Genomic DNA, 21,390 nt, shown 5'->3' with positions numbered 1-21,390 from the left:
GCTATTTGCAATAGCCAATAGCAAACTAGCTATTGTACCCGCCCTCTGCTGCAGTTCTCAATCAGGTCCCCGCTAGTGATTGACAGCAGCAGAGGGCGGGTACAATAGCTAGTTTGATATTGGCTAATGCAAATTGAAATAGCCAATAGGAATCTAGCAATGCATTCCTGTGGCCAAATTTATTTTTTCCTTTTTTTTGACGGCAGCAGAACCGCCGGTCAATATAAAACAGTTGGGTGGAGCTAGCTGTCCTTGATGCTGATTTCAGCCGATTTACGGCTGAAATCAGCCGTACCAGCTTGAAGTGAATAGCCGAACACCGTTCGGCTTTCTTCGCATCAGGTCGGTCATTCACTCGGCTGCCTACGGCACCTCAGTGAATAGACCCCATAGTCTTTAAAAAAAGAAATATTTCAGTTTTTTACTTTATGCAACATACTTCTTGAATACATTGAAACTTTCTTCACTGGTTTGAGTTAACAAAAGCAGAAAGGAAAAGCTAACATAAGCACAATAAAACAAAAAGTTACAAACGTAAAACTTGTTTTTACAATAAAAAAAATATATACTTACAGTGGTAGACCATCCTGTACCACATAGGTTGCACAGTAGCTTTGACGATTGACTGTTCCATCTAAAGTGTTGTAGTTGATTTTCATCAGAGTCTCCGGGGAGCTGAAATAAGGGATACTTCCTGCTCATATTATTTGTATTAACTGTTTTAAAGGGTTCTGTCTATATATTTTAACATACAAATGTCTCAAGCAATAAAAAAAAATTTATAAAACCTGCAGAACAGGCTGAAATAGATGGACTGTAACTTTAATAATAGAAGGTTGAGTAAGGCCTTGTTCACACAAAGCGATCTGGCATTCCTGTGGCAGGAACCTACAGAATCCCAGGTGTCCTGTTTAGATGTGGCCACTGTAACTGTTCAAGTTAACGAATGGGTGACAGAGGCCGCCTCTATCTTGTGTCCAGGGACAGTGATCTGTTCCAAACCTCATGTATCGTATATGATTACATCCACACTTCCGCTTACAGAGGCGAATGCTGCCATTAACTTGAATGGGTACAGCAGCCACAACCTAAATGGGGACACCTGGGATTCCTGTGAAAGGATTCTGTAGGTTCCTACCACAGGGATCCCAAATCACCACGTGTAAATGGGGCCTTAAGGGGAGTAATGTGGACATTACTTTCACCTTCATGATTTTTTTTGCTGATTTTCCTCCTCAAAAGCTTTTAGTATGAATTGTTTCAAGACAACAATCTTCTCTGTGGTCAGTGCTATGTATGTGAGATGGAAGTGCAGGTGGGGGGGAGATCTACTAAAGGAATAGAGACTGATTTTAAAGTGAACATTAACTGAGCTTAGCAAACAAGTTGAAGTTGTGTTCGCTTCAATCAAAAAAACTATTTAAAAAAAATTTCCCCTACACATGATGGGTATTGAATATGAGCAATAGTATCTTTGCAGCACATCTACAAAGGAAGAACGGCCTAAATATATAAAGAAAACATTTGTCTGTGCCCAAAGTTCGCTTTGTAATCTAAAACTATTCACAGAAACAGAATTTTAAGACATTACATTGAAATTATAACCTCTTTGATTTCAGAAGGCACTCAAAGGTGATTGAATCTACGGCCATAGGGTGACTCACGTCTCCAGTTCACTACTGGAGTTCACTGAAGATCCCATGCAAATAACTTATCTGGAAATTGGAAATGCCATATGGCTAGGCACATATGACATACCCTACTCCCTACCTGACACTCAGGACTGGCAATAAGCACTAAACACTGAATTCTGGGAATAAGCATATGCTGCCTATTTAGTTCCATTACAGAGGAACTGAACCCAGGAACCTGTTCACAAAAAGCAGGCAAAGAACAAAGGTCTAGTCACCAGTATTACCTGTGGTCCCTCTGCAACAGATATTTCCCAATCACTGACTTGCCTTGCCTTGTTCTGCACTGTGCAGTATGTTTTTTGTCTGGTACGGACAGACTGCAGTTATGTGAACAGAGCCCAGAAATACCATAGGGATACATTGGGATGCTTCTTTGGTCTAGTGAACAAACTGTTCTGGTCTGGACATGATCCGGACATGGTGTGAGCAAGCTCTTTGAGTTCAGGTCCATAATTAGTGTGATGCAGTTGCAGTGCATTGTAGATGTGTTGTGTGTTTTATGTCTTTCTATTAAACTCCATGTAGCACATGTTTTGCTGGAAACCACATTAAAGATGCAGCATCTGGGGCTTTCTCCAATGATTGACACCTGAAAAGCCCCCTTAAGTGCCTTTTTTCAGTTTTGACTTCACATAGAATTCTAGGTCAGTACCTCGGAAATTCTAAAATCAGAGGGTTAGCAAAAGAAGATCAGCAATGGAAACTCCCATATTTCTCATGCTCCATCCTTTCTCATAGATTATTCTTATGTAAACATGGCCCCGACCACAAACAATACAATTCTTAAATCTTACTCTGTATAAGGATCATGGAAGGGTTTGTTCTTTCTAATAGCAGTATAAAAAGGAGGGTTGTAAATACTGAATTCTACCTGAAATAAAAGACAAAGACAAGTAGTTACAATTATGTATAGTTTTAACTGTTAAACATTTCTAGTCTCCTGAACATAAATATAAACCTTCAACATATTAATAAATAAAATAAATCAATAAATAAGCAAGGTAATAATCTGAAATAAGAGTGGAACTTCGGGATCTAAAATGTCAACGCAATAAGCAATCCTGACTGTTCACAGCAGCCATAGGGTTGATTTATTAAAGTGGGATTAAATTCCCCACCCCCAAAACATTGCTGATTGGTAGTCTTGCGTAGCTCAACTCACAGACCTGACATGCTGAAATGAAGTAACTCTCATGCACATGTACAGAAGTTACATCATGCCAGCTGGCCAATCAAGAGGCTGAAGATGCCAAACCCGGAAGACGACGGGAGAGAAGATGGCATCACCAGTGAGGGAGGAGTGCAGCACTGGAGGGGATCAGGGAGGCAGGTAAGTCTGTCATGTGCTGATATGCTGTGCAGAATGGCACATTATGGCTAAAAGTGTCAAGGGACTTTTTTTTCTCTTTTTTTTTAACTTGCCTTTACTTCCACTTTTGCAATTTTTCACAAGTTTCAACTGCTGCTTTTAGACTTTGTAAAATAACCCCTAGCCATACATTTCCTGAAAGATAATTGACAAGATTCTGACTAAATCTACAAGATAAAACTGTATGTAAGAAACACAAAACTGAAAATAAGCAACTTATGCTAAAAATCTGTGTTGTGGTAAAACCTGATCTGCAGTGCCATTTGTGCATTGTGTTGATGTGTGTTGAGATAAAATGATGCAGGCATACACAACACTTTGCCATGTGCTGCCACACAGTTCAATTAATGCTGTTTTAAAAGAAAAAAATAAAGCACTGCGATGTGTTCTAACAATGCACCGCAGAGCATGACATACACCACAATATGGTGCACACTGTTGCACGTGTATGGTATGTGTGTGTGGGTGACACAGAGTCCTCAATCTCTTTTTGTACTGCCCCTTCAGTCAATAAACAGGAGCACTCAGGAGTGCAGAGGCTTCACGGTTATTCACAAACTCAGGAGGCATACTACTCTCCCCAGTTATGAATGGATAGCAATCCTCTGTACTGAGTTTCCTGTCCATTCATAAACTGAGCACATAGTAAGTGATTATTATGTCCCCAATCATGAATGAACAGGAAGTGATGTAGTGAATCTCCTGTTCATTCATAACTGGGGACTTAGTAAGCTTCGATGTTTGTTCTGCACACGGAAGTATCAGCAAATATTTCACATCCTCTGCTCCGCATGCTGAACCACTCGGCCCGCCCCTCTCCATCCTGACAGTGGATCTCTCCTCACTGCATGGCATCCTAATACTCTCCTCTGCTCCCCGCCCTCCCCCCGCCAGCTGCAGTAGTCTATGTTCCTTCCAATCCCCACTGTCTCTGCCGATAAAGGCAAGAGAGAGTAGCAGGGATAGGAGGGGACACAGATTGTAGAATGCAGCCAGCTCCCAGTGGGGAGGAGAGCAGTGCAGAACCCCAGAACTTGCAGCGGGCAGCAATGGCTGGGGGGTATGAATGGGCAGGGCAGATTTTATGAAGAGCAGGGGGATGAATTTACAGAGGACCCTTCTGTTATAAGTTCATGGTCGCTGAAGCGGTCATGAGCTTATAGCAGAAGGGTGAAAGTCACTGTATGCCTTACCTTGTTGGCAGGGAAAATGTTAAACCAATGAAGGTTGGTTAATTTGCATAGTAAATAGCAGTAAATAGGATAAAGCTTTGTTCACTTTGAGTACTCCATCATGTACTAGCAAAAAATCCTGTTTTTTATTTCCTTCCACATAATTAGTTGTTTTTTTATTCAGGAAAAATATAAAATACTTCATATGAATATTTGGACACTAAAACAGGTATCTTTCTTTGAAAGTTTCCCCTCGGTTCCTGTTTTGTTTTTATTTGCTATCTGTGTCTAATTTGGGTTGCTTATCCTTCCTATATGTCATCGTGACCATTGTCACTAGGACAAAAGGTGATAGGAAATTTATTCTTTTACAGCTATCACTAGAACTGGAAAAGAAGAGGAAACGTTGTAAGGATGTAAAACCCAAGAAATGACGAAAGTAAGGATGCTGTCATTACAATGCAGACTGTGACAAGTGCACAGGTATAAAGTAATGTGTGCTATTGGTATTATAACTGAATGATGAAAAAAAAGAAAGATGGTACTAGAAGAAAAGAAGAAGTAAATACCATAATAATGACTTACCTCCCAGGGAACTTTTTCATCAGGCACAGGGAAACGTACTACATTAGAGTCAGGGTACAGGATGTTCCTTGAATTAACATGGCATGTAGAGAAAAGTGTTTCATTCATATCTTTTAGGTCTATATCTCCAAGTAATTTGCTGGACACTATCCAAGAAACAAGGGAAAGCAACACTTGTGATTCAACCAAATAAAAATCACATTTTGAGAATGATTTAATTATATTAAATAGCAGTTCTTTGCAATAAGTGAACCATGCAGAGTGCTACTAATGCTATCGTACAGTAGAACTAAAATCATAAAATTACTTATGTACATTTGTCTCTATGATAAAAAATAGCACACTCGTTTTAACAGTTTATCAAGACAATTGTTGAAAATGCTGTGCACATAAATTCAACTAACATTGATTAATATTTTTTATTTTGATAAGCCCCATTTGCCAAATATTAAAGCCAATTTAAAAATATAGTTGTCCAGCCTTTATCTATCATTATCCCTCAGTGCCTTAAATGTTCTTTGTTTTTACTTTTACTTTATACAATTAATTGGTATATGTAAAGAAACATTATCATCAAAGAGGAAAAATACAGCAAATGTAAAAGAGTAATAAATCTGCTTTCTCCTATTTAAATGTCAGTTTTAATTACACTTATAATAACATAAAAGTGCCACATTGGGGCTGTGGCAAAACAACTACTATGAATTGAAGAGGATGATATGGGAGGAAATGGCCACTTAAAAGAGAACTATGGCCAAACCTTTTTGTCTGTAGTTTTCTATAGAGTCACAGGAGTACATTTACTAATGTACTCCTGTGACCCAAAACTCAGCATATATCTGACTATTGTCTGCTATATGCTGACAGCGCAGAGCCGCCCTGCAGCTGGGAAAGACCCTGACAATACCTCGCTGCCTGATTGACAGCTGGCTCTGGCTCACTAGAGGCAGAGTCAGCTGAGCCCACCACCTTCTGTCCCTCCTGTTAGCGCTGGAGGAACAGAGAGGGGAGGAGGGAATCCCTGCAGGGAGCGGTGAATGAATAAAATCTTACAAAAATGTGGGATTTTCCCTGCAATTTCCAGCCCCCCGAAACTCATTTTTCTCCAACTGGGAGCTTTGGCAGGTGCACCAAATTTAACCTTGAGCAGGAGTGACTATTTAAGTTTATCTGCTGTCAGACTGTAGTCAGACTGATCCTGATTTGATAGTCTGCGCTCATTTGGACTCTCCTAAGCACTCTGTTATGGTTTGGATCTGCCTGCTGCTGGGTGTAACCTTGCCACAGGGCAAAGCAAGCAATAATGGTTCTTATTAATAATAATGGTTATTATTAAATGTTATGAATATCTGTTTCTCCGCAGCCAATCAATAGCAGGTTCATGGTCAGTGGTGCATGCTGGGGGAGAACATAAATATTTGTGGCTGACCATGTGAGAGTCTCTTTCTCCCTCAGGCCTCTTGCCTGGGGGAGGGTGCTGTGGATTGTCTGACCCTTCTAAGCCTGCTGCCTTGAAGGGAAACCATGTGCTCAGACTGGGGCTCAGTCAGTGTAACTAAGGAAGGAGATGACAGAGAGTAAATTAAGCAGGTGTGGGGAGCCTGAGAAGTTGATCCTCTGCTGCAGCATGGTGATCTATTCTGAAGTGGACTGGTAGCTATTGTATCAAGTACTGCACAGTCAGGAGCTCAAGACACAGATTGCCACAATTGGCTTAAAGGTCTTCTATCTGTGAAGGATGCAAGTACTTTGTTCCATCATTTCTGGAGTCTATCACACATTGGGTGTCCTGTGCCTCTTTCCCAAATTTCTGCAATAGTTAGCAAACGATTTACTTTAAGTTAATGCACTATGGTAAAGCATTTAGATGTTAAATAATGTAAGTACACCTTTTGTATATACAGTAAGTATAAAGATGTAGGTTATTCAATGGAACTCAGTGATTGCCATAATGTATATTTATTCCTTACGCACCAACGACAGGAGCAGATTCTTTGGAGCCAAACCCATTATCTAGGAGTGTGTTAACAATCCAGTTTAATGCTTTAGCAGATCTTAATGCCTATTAAAAGAAAAGAGAATTCTACTAAACAGTTAAACAAACAAAAAACCTAAATAAGCTGGTAAATTCAAATACATTCGCTATAACATAATTGTTCACAGAATAAGCAAGATTGTAGTATCACATGTTGCAATAAAGTGAGGGTAGCAGGCATTTATTTTAACGAAGAGTGTATACCGCTATCAGTTCCCGAAGGGCAACATAGTGTTACTCCACCCTGCGTCTGTCTTTTATGAATCCATCATTCAGAGTGTTCTCCCCATAATGTTTCAAATAACACTTATTGAATGGCTGAGAATTCAATCGCAGATCCTGTGATTGGTCTCTTCTCCTGGAACTTTTTCTCCAGATTCACATGCTTATGAGGCCACACTTGTAAAGTACGTTGATGTGCTTTAAAAAATAACCACTTTTGTTTTTTTTAAACAGTGGCATGCCTTTAAAAAGATCATACTGCTGCTTTCTAAATTGGCTTCTTAGTATTGGCATCCAATAATTTGCTTCATACAACCAAAAAGGACCTTCACAGAAAGCTCTGTAGAGCCAATCAGCCACTCTGGCTATGTATCAAATTACAGATGGAACATTCTCTACTCTTAAAAAGTGTATGTAAACCCTAAGAATAACCATCTCTTACTACTTTCTAGTATGTTAAATATAGCTTTTAAAGCATATTGTTATATATGTTTGAAAGTAAAAAAAACAAAAAAAAACTTGATTTTGTCAGAAACTCAGAGCTGTCCTGTGTCCTCTGCACACTTCTTGTAGTATCTTAAAGAGCCCTCCTCATTCTTATCTTGGAATATAGAATGATTAGCCTTTATGTTGTAGACATCTTAGAGTGGAAGTGGGTGAGTAGATTAGTGAAAGGCACTAGGGGGGCCGACACCACTAAGTCCACAAAAATGCTGTGTGTTGTCAGCCCACAACAGGGCTTAAAGTGGACCTTTACCCAAATCCAAGTTGCCAATAGATAACAAGCAGCATGCCAATATACTTCCAAGCATAGACTGGTTTATGTAATATGCTGTTTGATGTAGCAAATTAGTATTGTAAAATACAACTGAGATTTAAAACCATGAAAGCTAACATAAATCAAATAATTACATCCCTCTTAAAGTGGACCTTTACCCACATCTTTAAAACTACAACAAATACACCTTTAGAAATGTTTAGTAATAACAATCTACAAACACATACTTCTAGATAACTGCCCGCTTTGTATTCTTTGCATACCTTATATCTCTTTTCTTCCCAAGTCTTCTGACAGTGGCTATGTTTACTAAGGGCAGATTACTAGCTCTCCTTTTACTTCCTGGATTTTTGGCACATGTGGCTAGACATGTGACTAGGACATGTGACCATGCACATCTCAGGGGAGGAAAATGCCTTTTTCTGGGATCTCGTGAGAGATTTCCCAGCAGTGCTCTGCTGATGACAAGGCAATCCCAGGGTGCATTGCTTTGGCAAACTGAAGTCATTTTGCCCTTTCAAAGCAGGAAGTGAATGCTCTGCAAGTGTAAGTATTTCATAATCACAGCATTTTACACCTGACATGTCTATGTTATTATTAATTATCATACATAGAGGGATGTGTTGGTAGAATTTGATTTTTGAGTGCAGGGTCATAGGGATAAAACATGTGGAGACACAAAGTTCATTTACCTAGCTGATGTGGCCTTACCAGTAACAACGTTTTATATTGCACTTTGTGTGCTTGTGCAGATACTGTATAGAATGTTGTACTTTGCTTTTAAAATATTTTACCTGTTCCTCTAAGAAAATTAGCCTGTTTTCAATGGATCCATTCTTTTTCACTTGATCCAATTCCAACATGTCCACAACTGTATTTACTCTTAAAGGTAACAGACACATAAAATAAAACAGTATATTACTACTTACTAAATCATAGTTCAACATCCGCAATTTTCATTTACATAAAAAAATAACCAGTTGTGCTATGTCACCCTGCAGGCAAACCTTTAGGGTTTGTGTTAATGGGCTTTTGTTTGCTTCAAACGGGTTTTGCATTCCCATACTATGGTGATGCAAAATCTGCTTGAAGCAGGTCAGAAACTGCAGATCAAATGCACTTGCCAATTACTTTAGAATAGAACACCAATGAATAAGTACTGTAAATGCAGACAGAACTGCTCTCCAGCCCACAACAACTTCACACAATGTGTGATTGGGTGGACTGTGTTAAAAAAAAAAAAAAAAAAAAAAAGAAGATCGTGTTTTTCCCACATTTGTGTGTTTTGGAAGTATACAGTATCTAAACCTCAAAACAAAAATGCAATACATTTTTTCTCTTTATTTTCACCTGGCAATCATTTGAATACCACAAATTATTTCTCTGGGTGACTACACTCAATGTTTTTGCTTTCAGTTCCTCTCACAGAAAGTGTCAAGAACACTACATTTCTGGCACAATCAACAGATGTTTTCTGTACTTGCTAAAAATGTTCCTAGCCTGAAAAAAGAGAACTAATGCAGCCACCACATCTAGGCACTGTTAAGCTGCAATATGCTAAACTTTTACTCTTGGGTTAAGTTATGCTTTACGTTGCATGTAGTAACGTAATGCAACAGAATGACCAGGTGTGAAGAAGCCCTTATTGGTTTTCTTCAATAAATACATTTAAAATTGAACAACAATTAGGGCCCCTAATATGTGAAAAAATCATGATACTAAGGGATGGGTCTTGAGGTTGTAACTACTCCCCTTTAAAAAGGTAGAAGCAGGTAGTTTGTTGTGGTTGAAAAGGGGTATTCCATCCATGAGGTGCACACTACATGATGCATAGAAAATTATTGCCTAATAGGTATAGAGAGGCAAGAGTCAGGGAACATGCTCCTTCCACTAGTCTTTGTCTTTACAGGGGGCACATTCCCTAAGAAATATTAGGGACAGGGTTTCACCAGATGGGTACACCATGGCCCTGGAACTGTAAAGAGCTCTTTGGCTGACACACATGTTACAGACAGGTGTCTAGGCGGGTGCCTTTAGCAGGGCCTAGTGCTCAAGGATGCATTACAGGCTGCTTCCACTTCTATATCTCAGCAGGGCCCTGGTAAGGTTCCCGTGGCAATCCAGATGACTAGTCAATACAGAAGGTTGCAAAATAAGCCTTTTGTGGCTCTGAAGCAACAGAAGAAATGTGCTAGAAGAAAAGGAATCTTGATAAAAAGTGAAGAAAATGTTTTGCTTTTCTTAGAGGAGATGCTTGTTCTTCTAAAACACTAGCAGAAAACTGAGGCATGATGAAGTGGAACATGTTTACTAGACTGCACTTACAGCTTTGTTTGCCAGTGTCCAATCTCCTGAAGGCAGCAGCATAACCCAATGTACCCGAATTACTTCATTATGTGTCTCTTAATGTATGATTAAGAAATATGGTCCATTATAATACCAGAGTCCAACACCATGCTTTGCAGGACAGATTCAAGGTATACAATCTATATAATATTTGGTCACTATCGAACAGTCATTAAAGGCAGTATAAATAACTTGAGTTTTCTCAAGCCCAACCTTGCAGCTTGAGGATTGTACCACCTATATACTGTATGTGTAGCGTACAGCTCACAAACATTTCTTCCAGTATTCACTTCAGGCCAGACTCTCATTGCACTCTATTTATTTTATTCACGGCAGCATTAAAAGTGTGACATCATGGCCACCTAAGCTGAAGCTGGGGATAAACAGTCTCAAGGATAAAGCTTGCACGTTTTGTATCAGTACACTTAGAGGCAGAACAAAGGTAGAGTAGGACATGGTGTGTTACCACATATAATTGCATGAGCTGTAAATGAAAGCAAAGGCAAAAACAACTATGATCAGTGTGACACGGGAATCATTTTATTCCCTGTCAGCAGCTTAATTTGTGTGCCACTGTGGTCCACATTCTACAATGCCCATGAAAAAATCCAGCCCTGATTTAATAATGTGTTATTATAGTTGTATTATTAAGCTTGCTTTAATCTTCTTAGAAAGCATATAGTGCAGTGCTTACTTCTCAGAAGTATCTCTAATCTTCTGCTCTGTACTTTGCTTCATTTGCTTCTGAAGGTGCTGCAAATAATTTTCTTTGAGATACGTTTCCCAGGAAAGGAGAGCAGCTTCTTCATTCTTTTCTAATTTTTCTTCTAATGGAAATGACCAATAAGCAACAATAAGCAGAGAAAAATGGTAAGGAAACTACACCAAGTTGATAAGGGCTGTTATGTAGATATCCTTTTTGATCTATAGAAACCATTTTACTATCCAAAATAATCTTCTGGTACCCTTATGCTCCGTGGGGGTAGAATTACAAGAACAAAGAGATCAACCAAAAACCATCAGGATCAAGGCATATCTAAAAACAATCAAGGGCCAGACAAAGGACAATATTAATGACAAAAGGTCTAAGATGATAAAAGGTTTTGGAATTGAAGCACATGCAATATGGGTCAAGTAAGATTTTTTTGTGGAGAAAAAAGTGGGTAAATTTAAAGATCATCAACTGATGTTATTTCATGTATTTGTTCATTAGGATCTATTTATGATAATGAAATGCAGAGATAAATTCAAGGCAGGAGAGCAATCCAGCAAATGTGGAATGTCTACAGAACATGTAATTATAATACAAACATATACTCTACTGACAAATATTTGTGGCATGGTACAGTATACAGTATACCATAAACTGTTATAGTCTAATTTCAAGCATTTAAAAGTTAAAACCTACAGCTAAACACCAGGCACATACAGTATTCTAAAAACCCAATTTAATGCAGCAAGTATTAATTAAAATATTGACATAAATGTATAAATGCAACTAATATGCAACTACAGTACCCAAATCTGTTTTGATACCAGCCTGATTGAGAGAGAGAGAGGCAACATTCTTAGTCAGTCAGGCTCTGCCTCATGCACATGTGGAGAATAAGCTGCGCAAGTCAGGACTGTATAAATCTCCGTTTTGCCAAGACAAAATTACAGATTCATTTACAAGTAAAACAGATTCGTACATATTCCACATGTGCAGTATTTCAACTGTGTATTTAGCTGTTTGCCTGGAATTCAGCTTGAAGACTACACTAAGACTAGACTAATTAGAATGGACTCTTACTAAGTTGCTTTTGTCTTCCTGCGGGTTTATGAAGAATGACGTTTTGAATTAACTGATGTAGATGATTAAATAGAATAAAGGGTGGAGGGGCAGGTGGCCGACCATTATACTCCTCAATTAAATCATGTCGCTGGAACTTCCAAATCTGATCTGTATGTTCCTGCACCTGTTGGAAAGTGTAGCTAAAAAAATAATACTAGATTAATTAACAGAATACAAAAATTACTAAATAAAATTGCAAAGACTTTAAATATATTATCATCTACAGTACATAATAAATTATTATGATGCATTGAATGTTTTTAAATCAGCAACCATCAAGCCAAGCCATTGAACTATAAAAATATTAAAGTGGCTTCTAAAAGCGAAAAACAAAACTAACAAATACTGGCCTTTAGAAACAGACCCCTTGAAAACGAAACTCCCATTCACAACATGTCCGCAATTTGTAACTTCACTGTTAGATTCTGCAGTGTTGTACCACACACACACACAAGACAATAAATGCTAAACCTAAATCTCATATGCTGCTTGGTTACTAACAGACCTTAAACGGGTCCTGTCTTTCTCCTTACAATACAACCCCTTTCACCTTGTCAATAAAACCCAATGTCTTTTTTTTTAATCATAGCACACCTGAGTACCTGATGTATGAGAAATATACTGAAGAGGTCACATTTCTTGTTACCCTTAGCAAGCAATCCACTTTCAATTGTTATTTTTATTGTCTAGGTTTGAACAACAATTAAGGAAATACAACCCCAATTCCCAAAAAGTTGGGACGCTGTGTAAAATCCATATAAAAACAGAATGCAATGATTTGCAAATCTTATAAACCCAGATTTCATTCAAAATAGAAAACATAAAACATATGAAATGTTTAAACTGAGAAAAACCATTTTAAGAAAAAAATAAGGTCATTTTTAAATTGATGGCAGCAACATGTCTCAAAAAAGTTGGGACAGGGCAACAAAAAGCTGACAAAGTAAGTGATACTAACAAGGAAGAGATGGAAGAACTAGTTAAGTTAGTTGGCAACAGGTCAATTACATGATTGGTGTCGTGGGCCAAGGGTGCCCCCTTACATGGGTGCCAGCGGGCACAACATAGGGTGTAGGTTCCTTCATGGGTTGATTCGGTGCCTCACGGTATTAGTCAATTTGGGTGCTGGTCATCAACAGGGAGGGCCTTGTTCTCACACCCACCTATCCTCGCTGTCCCATTGGTTCCCAAGGGTTGGAAGCTTCCCCTGTATCTTCATCCTGAACTTGCATGTCGGTGCTGTTCTCTGCTATTGGGTTCCACTCTAGCAGACAGGGCTACTCTGCCCCCTGACAATTGGGTATAAAAAGAGCATCTTACAGAGTCAGAGTGTCTCAGAAATAAAGATGGGCAGATCTTCACCAATTTATGAAAAGCTGCGCCCAGAAATTGTTGAACAATTTCAGAATAATGTTCCTCAATGTAAAAATTGCAAAGACTTAAAAAATATTATCATCTACAATACATAATATCATCAAAAGATTCAGAGAATCTGGAGAAATCTCTGTGAGCAAGGCACAAGGTTGAAACGCAATATTGGATGTCTGTGATCTTCGGGCCCTCAGAAGACACTGCTTTAAAAAAGGCATGAATCTGTGATGAGTACAGGAAAGCTTCCAAAAATCACTGTCTGTGAACACAGTTCTTTGTGCCATCCACAAATTCAAGTTAAAGCTCTATCATGCAACATCTAAACATGATCCAGAAACGCCACCGTCTCCTCTGGGCCAAAGCTCATTTAAAATGGTCTGTTGCAAAGCGGAAACTGTTCTGTGGTCGGACGAGTCAAAATTTGATTTGGCAACCATGAGTCCTCCGGAGTAAAGAGGAGAGGGACCTTCCAGCTTGTTATCAACACTCAGTGCAAAAGCTTACATCTCTGATGGTATGGGGGTGCATTGGCGTGTATGGAATTGGCAGCTTGCACATCTGGAAAGGCACCATCAATGCTGAAACATATATCCAGGTTTTGGAGCAGCATATGCTCCCATCCAGTGTTTTTTTCAGGGAAGTCCTTGCATATTTCAGCAGGACAATGCTAAACTGCATACTGCATCTATGACAACAGCATGGCTTCATAGTAGAAGAGTCCACATGCCATTGAAGGCCTACCTGCAGTCCAAACCTTTCACCAATTGAAAATATTTGGCGCATCTTGAAATGAAAAATACAACAAAGAATACCCAGGACTGTTAAACAGTTAGAATCTTATATCAGGAAAAAATGGGACAACATTCCTCTCCCACAACTCCAGAAACTAGTCTCCTCAGTTCCCAGATGTTTACAGAGTGTTGTTAAAAGAAGATGGGATGCTACACCGTGGTAAACATAGCTCTGTCCCAAGTTTTTTGAGATGTGTTGCTACCATCATTTTCAATGATGGTAGCACTGTGGTTTTCTACTTTTTGGGTCTCTAATCCGGAAGCACCCACCATGCAATTTTCTGTTTTTGCTTTTGAAAAGAGCTTTTCAGAAATAAGAAGGAAACAAAACCTAACAGACTGACAGACACAAATCCACTGCAATGTATTTTGGGAGTGGATCAGGCAAGTTACAAAGAGACCAGATTTGTGGCTCATTCTTAAAAATACATAAGAAATGTCACTTTTCCTTATAGCAACTAATCATTTTCTATTCTAAATTTTCTCTGCTATGGAATACTGCTGAAATATAATTTACAGTGACTATCTGTATGATCAATCATTGAATTTTAAAGTATACACCGCTCAATCCCTAAAGTGGCACAACACCGACCCTACCAGTCACATCAATCAGGTGCAGGCTCCAAACATACGTTCTGGCATAACAAAATCCTAAAATTCCAACGTAGATCCGCACATTCGACAGGTGATAAAAAAAATCTGATTTATTGAAAGTTCATAGCATCCAAGTACACAGTAAAATCACCCCACCTAGATCCTATAGCCTCTCACGCGTTCTACCAGATCATAGACTATGTTATGAACTTTCAATAAATCTGATTATTTTTATGAACTGTCGGATGTGCGGCTCTATGTTGGAATTTCAGTATCTATATGACCAAATCCGAGTCAATCCCATAGTATTTCTATGGTATTAGTCAATGTGAGCTAAACGCATGGCTTTTGGGTTTCGGTAAAGCTTGTATGCCAAAATGAAAATGTCAAATGAGCTAAATGTAGGGGTTATGCATTTACAGTATAAGGTAAGCCTAAGAACAATTTGAAGGGAAACCTGGTACTCTTAAGGCTGGACCAGGGGGATCTGAAGCTGAACACAAATATTTGAGAAGACTGATGAAGCACTTCACTCTGCCTTGGCAGTTCTACTTCACTATGGCACCTCGGTAAAAAAAAAAAAAAAAAAGATGACATGAGATGACAGAAATAGTGATATTCTCAAGTAAATATCAAATAAAACATAAAAAGTATTTGTGTCGCCTAAACTTTCTGCACTTACATCTAAATCTGAGTTATCCTTATTTGCACAAGGAGTGACTTACTTAAACATAGCAATAAGAAGGTTTAGGAGAAGAATATTGGTGAACAGTAAATAGAGGCACAGTAATAAAACAGTCAGCCACTGTGGAAATATTGGTAGGTGATTCTCCTTATTGGATTCAGGACATTTCTGTTTGTTTGGATCTGTCCCATTTATGGTACATTGGTCAAGATTGAAGTTCACTCCTACAAAAAAAATAATATTACAGTACAATACATTTTTTACCATTTCAATAATTAAAACATATTCATTTTTTAGTATGTTAATACATATTGAACCTAACGTGAGAACCTTTCTAACTGACATTGAACTTAGAACTGAACTCCAGACAGGCTTACGAAAAATCTAGTTCAGTTGTATATAAAAGCCGTTTTAAGGCTAATTTGCAATATTTTGTTCAAGAGAAGAGCGTTGGAAGCTGAGCACAAAGTTGAAAATGACAATAAAATGAATGAACGTTAAACCGCTGCTAATACAGGCACTGGTATGGGAGAAGGTTTCAGGAAAATATGCTTCACCCACTAACACCCACTAGTAGCTACATGCCCTATGAATGTAATAAGATATGGGGTGTTCTGGTAGGCACATTGTTCTATCTTAGGGGAGCACAATGGCCACACACATAGATGTCAATAAGGAAAACTGCAAGTGTTTACAAATAATTTTTTCAGAAACATTCATATTACTTAAATGGGGTGGCTATAGATGAACATGAAAGGCTGTATATGGCTAATATAACCTACATCTTGTTTTATATTAGCTTCATGCAGAGGCGTAACTAGGACCCCGGTGCAAGAAACCATGAAGGCCCCCCGCCAGCAAACGCGGGACCTCAGGCAGCAGGGCTAAGAGGAGAGAGTCCTCACACAGCAGAATGTGCTGCCCGGAGGTGCTCGCAGCACATTCTGCGGGATCGGTAACAGCCTTTCCTTCCCCGCCACACAGCCACCCGTACATGCTGCGGGTGGCTGTGCGGCAGGGAAGGAGCGGCATGATCTCAGGGGGGCCCTCTTCTTCCTCGCTGGGCCCCCCAAGTGGCGGAACGCCAGGGCCCGGTTGCTTTTGCGACCGCTGCGACCCTGGTAGTTCCGCCAGTGACTTCATGTTGTCCCCGGTACAGCTGAATGAGCTGCTACTCCTCTTTTGGCCAATTAACAGGCTGGGGGAAAGTCTATATATACAAGTTATCAAAAGTATTGTCATAATTACTGGACTTCATACCATCTATATAAGAAGGAATCTGTCCAAATAATGTCATGTAGGAATGGTAAACAACTCCACGGAATATCCAGTCAACTCTCATCTCATTGTGAATCAATATAGCTTGTTTTGCAACTCCGAAGGATATCACCCAAACAGCCAAAAGGAAAAGGAAAAAGAAGACATCTTTCATCTGTGCTTGGGAAAAGGAACACACAGATTGTGTTATATGTTTCCATACAAGGCAAGAGGATGTGAAAGTTAAAGTGTCACTAAACGCAGGAGTAAAACCTTATATGTAGCTTATCTGTGCATCATGTGGCTGTAGACCCTCAAATCTCACAATCTCAAGTTTAGTTTACTAATTTGTATTGCGATTGTAGTCCATCATGGGAGCGAGTTTGGGGCAGTTGCTACTTTACAACACACACAGGGACCATGGGGAACAAAAGTAGCCACCCTCCAGAAGGAAGGACAGTGACAACATGAATTCAGAGATGATTTGAGGATCTACAGCTGAGTGATGCACAAATAGGATTCATTTTTGTTAATGTTTAAGGTACTTGAATGCACTTTTAAGATTTATCTGCTTGTTTAATGTCACCTTAAATATAACTACATCGATGCAAAATAAACAACACACATACTTCCAAACATTAGACAACCAAATAAATTAATATAACTTAGAGCAGTACTACATAACATTTAAAGAATAATATGAGTACGGAAAAGACTTGGCAGTAAACATATATAAAAAACTGTGTTCACTTATTAATTTAACACATTGCATACACCACTGACACATTATGGAAAACAATGAACCATTTACTTGCCATTTTACTTGGGCTGTATAATCTGTAAGTGCTGAAATGTAAAAGTAAATTCCTATAGCAGTGTAAATTTGACTTTTGCTATGTAGTTTTATTCACAATTGGGGCTGCCTAAAATGTATGTGCTAAACATTACTTTGTTAAGCAATATATCACATAAACATCAGATGTTGGTAACAGCTTCAAACACAGTACTGTATTTATTATTCAACATGTGTTGTCTGCAGGCCTATTTAAAACTGAGCTTGTCACCATATCTATAAAACAAATAGAGTGTACTGCATATTTTAGTAGAATGTCATAACAAATAGGAATCCACAACAGAATGAATGAAGCATGGCAAATTTAAGCAGTCACTGGGTTTTTTTTAACTAAAGGACCAAAGACTGTTTGCCTTTCGAGGGAAATTAAAGTGAATATGCTCTTTGCTATGCAAAATCTAAGTTCAATTTGCAAAAAGAATGTTAGGATGTAGGGCGGAGCTGTATTCATTTCAGTCAACTAATCATATGCTAGCAAAAGTGTAGTTTTTTTTTTTTTAATTTACTTTTCATCATCTACATCTTTAGGCCCCATTCCCACATGAGTGTTTTGTGTTCGGCTGTTAAATGTGAAGAAAATGCGCACTTTGATGAGCGTTCGCAAATCGCCTAAAAAACATGTGCTGTGCTGTTACCAGTTAATGTCACCCCAAATGCGGCTGGCCAAACGTGGCAAACAAACGTGCACAAACATGCACAAATGAGATGCATGTTCCCGCTAGGCTCCAGTGTTAATGGGACCTTCATAAGGCTACACCACTGCATTATAACAGCATAAACACCAGAGTGGCAGGAAAATTATCTCACACTGGTAAAAAAAACAGCTGTATCCTTTCACAAAAATTTATTTTCAATGCTGGACACAGAAAAAATAACATTTTAAACTCCACTCCAAGGGACCTTACACAGTGGGGTTATTTACTAAAGGCAAATAGGCTGTTCACTTTGCTGGGGAATTCTCACTGTGCAAGGGAATGTTCCTTTAACTTAGTAAATGAGGTGAAGCTCTCCTGACTTCCATTATCCAATCAAGTGCAAGCATAAATACTGTTTTTTTAAATTGTCCATGCATGTCATTGGATAGCTTTTGAAAAGTGAATTTTTCCCACATTCACTAAACAGAGGGAAAATTCCCTTGGAAAGTGAAAAGTTCCCTTGCAAAGTGAACAGCCTATTTGCCTTTAGAACATCAACCCCAATGCGTTAAGAGCTATATGAGGTTTTGAACTATCTATGATATCAGTTGGAGCAGTCTATGAAATATCTGTCTTGTCTAGATAATGACTGTAAATACTTCTAAATATAGTAAACAATAATGATGAGTGAACAGAGCAAAGTTTGGTTCGCTGGACAGCTGCAAATCCTAAACATAGCACCCAAACTCCATTGAAATCTATGGGAGCTAAATCTTTTTTTGTTTTTGTTAAAAAGTGGCATGGGTAGCTGGGCACTGCTATGCGAGAGATGTACACTACCAATGGAAAAACATTTATTGTCTCTAAATAAGAGTTCCAATCCCTGACCTGCTTCTGTTGGTGAACAAAGTGGCCAGGAGATCTGGGGTAAGGCCAATGATTAAACTTGGTCACAGCCATATGCGGTCAACAAAATCAGCCAGCATATTTGTTGACCTTTAGCTGCTGGGATTTGTAATTTGCGGCCAGAGTCCCACAGGAGAGGATTATCATTGAGGGTCTTTGTATTCTGTTGGCGAGGTATGGGCCCCTATTTTTAAAGGGGACTTCCAGATCATGATAAATTCCCCTGTAGACCCCCACATTCACTGAACTAGGGATGTGGGCATGAGGTCTTTGTCCCTATTAACATGGATAGGGCAGTGAGCAGCGAGCGTGCAGTGTGGAAACTCCATAAAATCTATACCAGACCTTTATCCTAGATGGGATGGATTTGTAAAACAAACAATAAAATAAAATGTCATGGTATCCCTTCAAAATCTATAGCAGACCCTTATCTATGCATGCAGTCTGGCTGGCCAGGAAAGGCAGGGGCAGCGGGTCAAACCATACTATGCCACATGCCCTCAACATGAGGAGAGCATCATTCTAGACACTGCTCCAATGTTACAGGAGGCATGCTATAGGAGACTGAGGACAGTGACATGGTTTAGTATGGGGAAAGATACTTTGTTACTGATGGAAGAAAGTGTTATCTGTAGTTTTACTTTAAATCTCCTTCACTATTGCAAATAAACTGACAAGAATAAGCATATAGTCAGAACACTTCTTTCTGCCTGAACACCAATGATGATTATTCAACAAAGCTGTATTCCTGCTTTCATTTTAAATTACATGGTATTATTAGTCTTCACTGTGACATACTAAGTGGAAACACATTACTAATTACTAACTAATATACTGTTGCATCCCCAAGAACTGTTTTTGTCTTGGCAGACACCATTTAATTAAGCTGTGTAACATTATAAATAGCAAAGCTGTTTGAGTTTTTTTTCTGTTAAGTGACCTTGTTATAATTAAATGTAGTTTTACCGGTTGGTTGCATTAATTTACATGAAATCTAAAAAAAAAATGTAACTGCCACTTTACTCACCATTCTTTTTACAATTATGATTTTAGGTCCAAGGGTTTTGCTGATGGTAAATATATGCATGAGACGTAAACAGAAAATCACAAAATCTAATGATAAAATTATTCTTCCAGGATAAAATGTTGCTGGAATTAACCTGCAAAAGAGACAATGATCTGTAAAGCGTAGAAAATCTTCTAAACTGAATGAAATTATTAATGTGATCACTCTGTCAATACAATCCTATGGGCACAAAAATGCAGTAGCTGGGGCTCCCGGGTGTCGCAAATATAGAGGTATTTTATGCTGTACACCCATATACCTGTATTTACATCCGTGTTGATCAGCCTTTACTGTATATACATATGAAGCTATCATGGTAATAGCTCGAGTGAGTTCTGTTATCTTTACACAGATAAGTGTCTGTAAGCTACTATAATCCCGAAAATAAGACACTGTCTTATTTTCGGGGAAACACGGTACTAAATCTTTCTGATAAATGTACCAATTTAATATACAAATCTGTTTTTGGCATTTTATCACAAATCATTTTTATATCAGTACATAAACCTCCTCAGTTTGTCTAAGCTTTTTCAATCAGAGGTCATTTATTTTATATTATATAATATACTACACTGTTTATGCTATCATGTTACCTAAGGAGCCCCTGGATCTGGTTTATATATAAAATAATGAAGAGTACAGGCCCAAAGAAGAACAATTTTGCCTTCTCTGATTCTTAGCAAGGGAAGGTATGCAGTTGCTGGGGCTCAGGTATGGTGCTTGGCAGCAGATATATTTATTTGTCTGGTTTCATTATTGTATACGCTAAAAATCATGTTGTTAAAATTCATCAATAACAAACCTGCAAATCAGTCCACCAATGAAGATCAGAATGGCACAGACATCAAGTTTGTTCCAAAAATCATTATAATACAGTGAAGCTTGTTTCAACAGTCCAAATCGATCAGGATCATAAATCAACTAGAAAAACATAAAACCAATGTAACTGATAAACTGCATAAATGTATTCCATTTTATTGAAATGCATGCTAAGGGCAAGGTTGAAACTTTAGCACAGTTTTCTGTCTAAGTATTCCCTCACATCACAGAAAGGTGGATTGGTGCTCTGTCATAGGAACAAGATCAGCACCAAGTCATCACAGATATTTCTATAAGTATTTATATAAGTTACAAGATCTAGAATTGTCATCTTTACAAATAGATGTTGAAGGGGGGGGGGGGGGCGGGGGGGGGGGT

At 38.6% G+C, this 21,390-nt stretch overlaps 1 protein-coding gene across 1 annotated transcript in view; it reads right to left on the bottom strand.

Moving 5' to 3' along the window:
• The window catches only part of TRPM2 (transient receptor potential cation channel subfamily M member 2), a 79,788-nt gene that overhangs the window by 8,013 nt on the left and 50,385 nt on the right, over positions 1–21,390 (bottom strand). Inside the window, exons 20-30 of the mRNA XM_018569207.1 lie at positions 20,996–21,114; positions 20,155–20,287; positions 16,737–16,908; positions 15,517–15,700; positions 11,994–12,175; positions 10,896–11,028; positions 8,650–8,737; positions 6,795–6,882; positions 4,821–4,966; positions 2,489–2,565; positions 574–675 (exon numbers count right to left, since the gene is read on the bottom strand). Coding sequence (XP_018424709.1) covers positions 574–675; positions 2,489–2,565; positions 4,821–4,966; positions 6,795–6,882; positions 8,650–8,737; positions 10,896–11,028; positions 11,994–12,175; positions 15,517–15,700; positions 16,737–16,908; positions 20,155–20,287; positions 20,996–21,114 — 1,424 coding nt within the window. The remainder of the gene's footprint in view (positions 1–573; positions 676–2,488; positions 2,566–4,820; positions 4,967–6,794; positions 6,883–8,649; positions 8,738–10,895; positions 11,029–11,993; positions 12,176–15,516; positions 15,701–16,736; positions 16,909–20,154; positions 20,288–20,995; positions 21,115–21,390) is intronic.

The sequence above is a fragment of the Nanorana parkeri genome, unplaced genomic scaffold (assembly GCF_000935625.1).
Source record: "Nanorana parkeri isolate BGI_ZX_2015 unplaced genomic scaffold, ASM93562v1 scaffold1304, whole genome shotgun sequence".
NCBI lineage: Eukaryota > Metazoa > Chordata > Amphibia > Anura > Dicroglossidae > Nanorana > Nanorana parkeri.
This window is presented reverse-complemented; position numbering and strand designations above follow the sequence as displayed.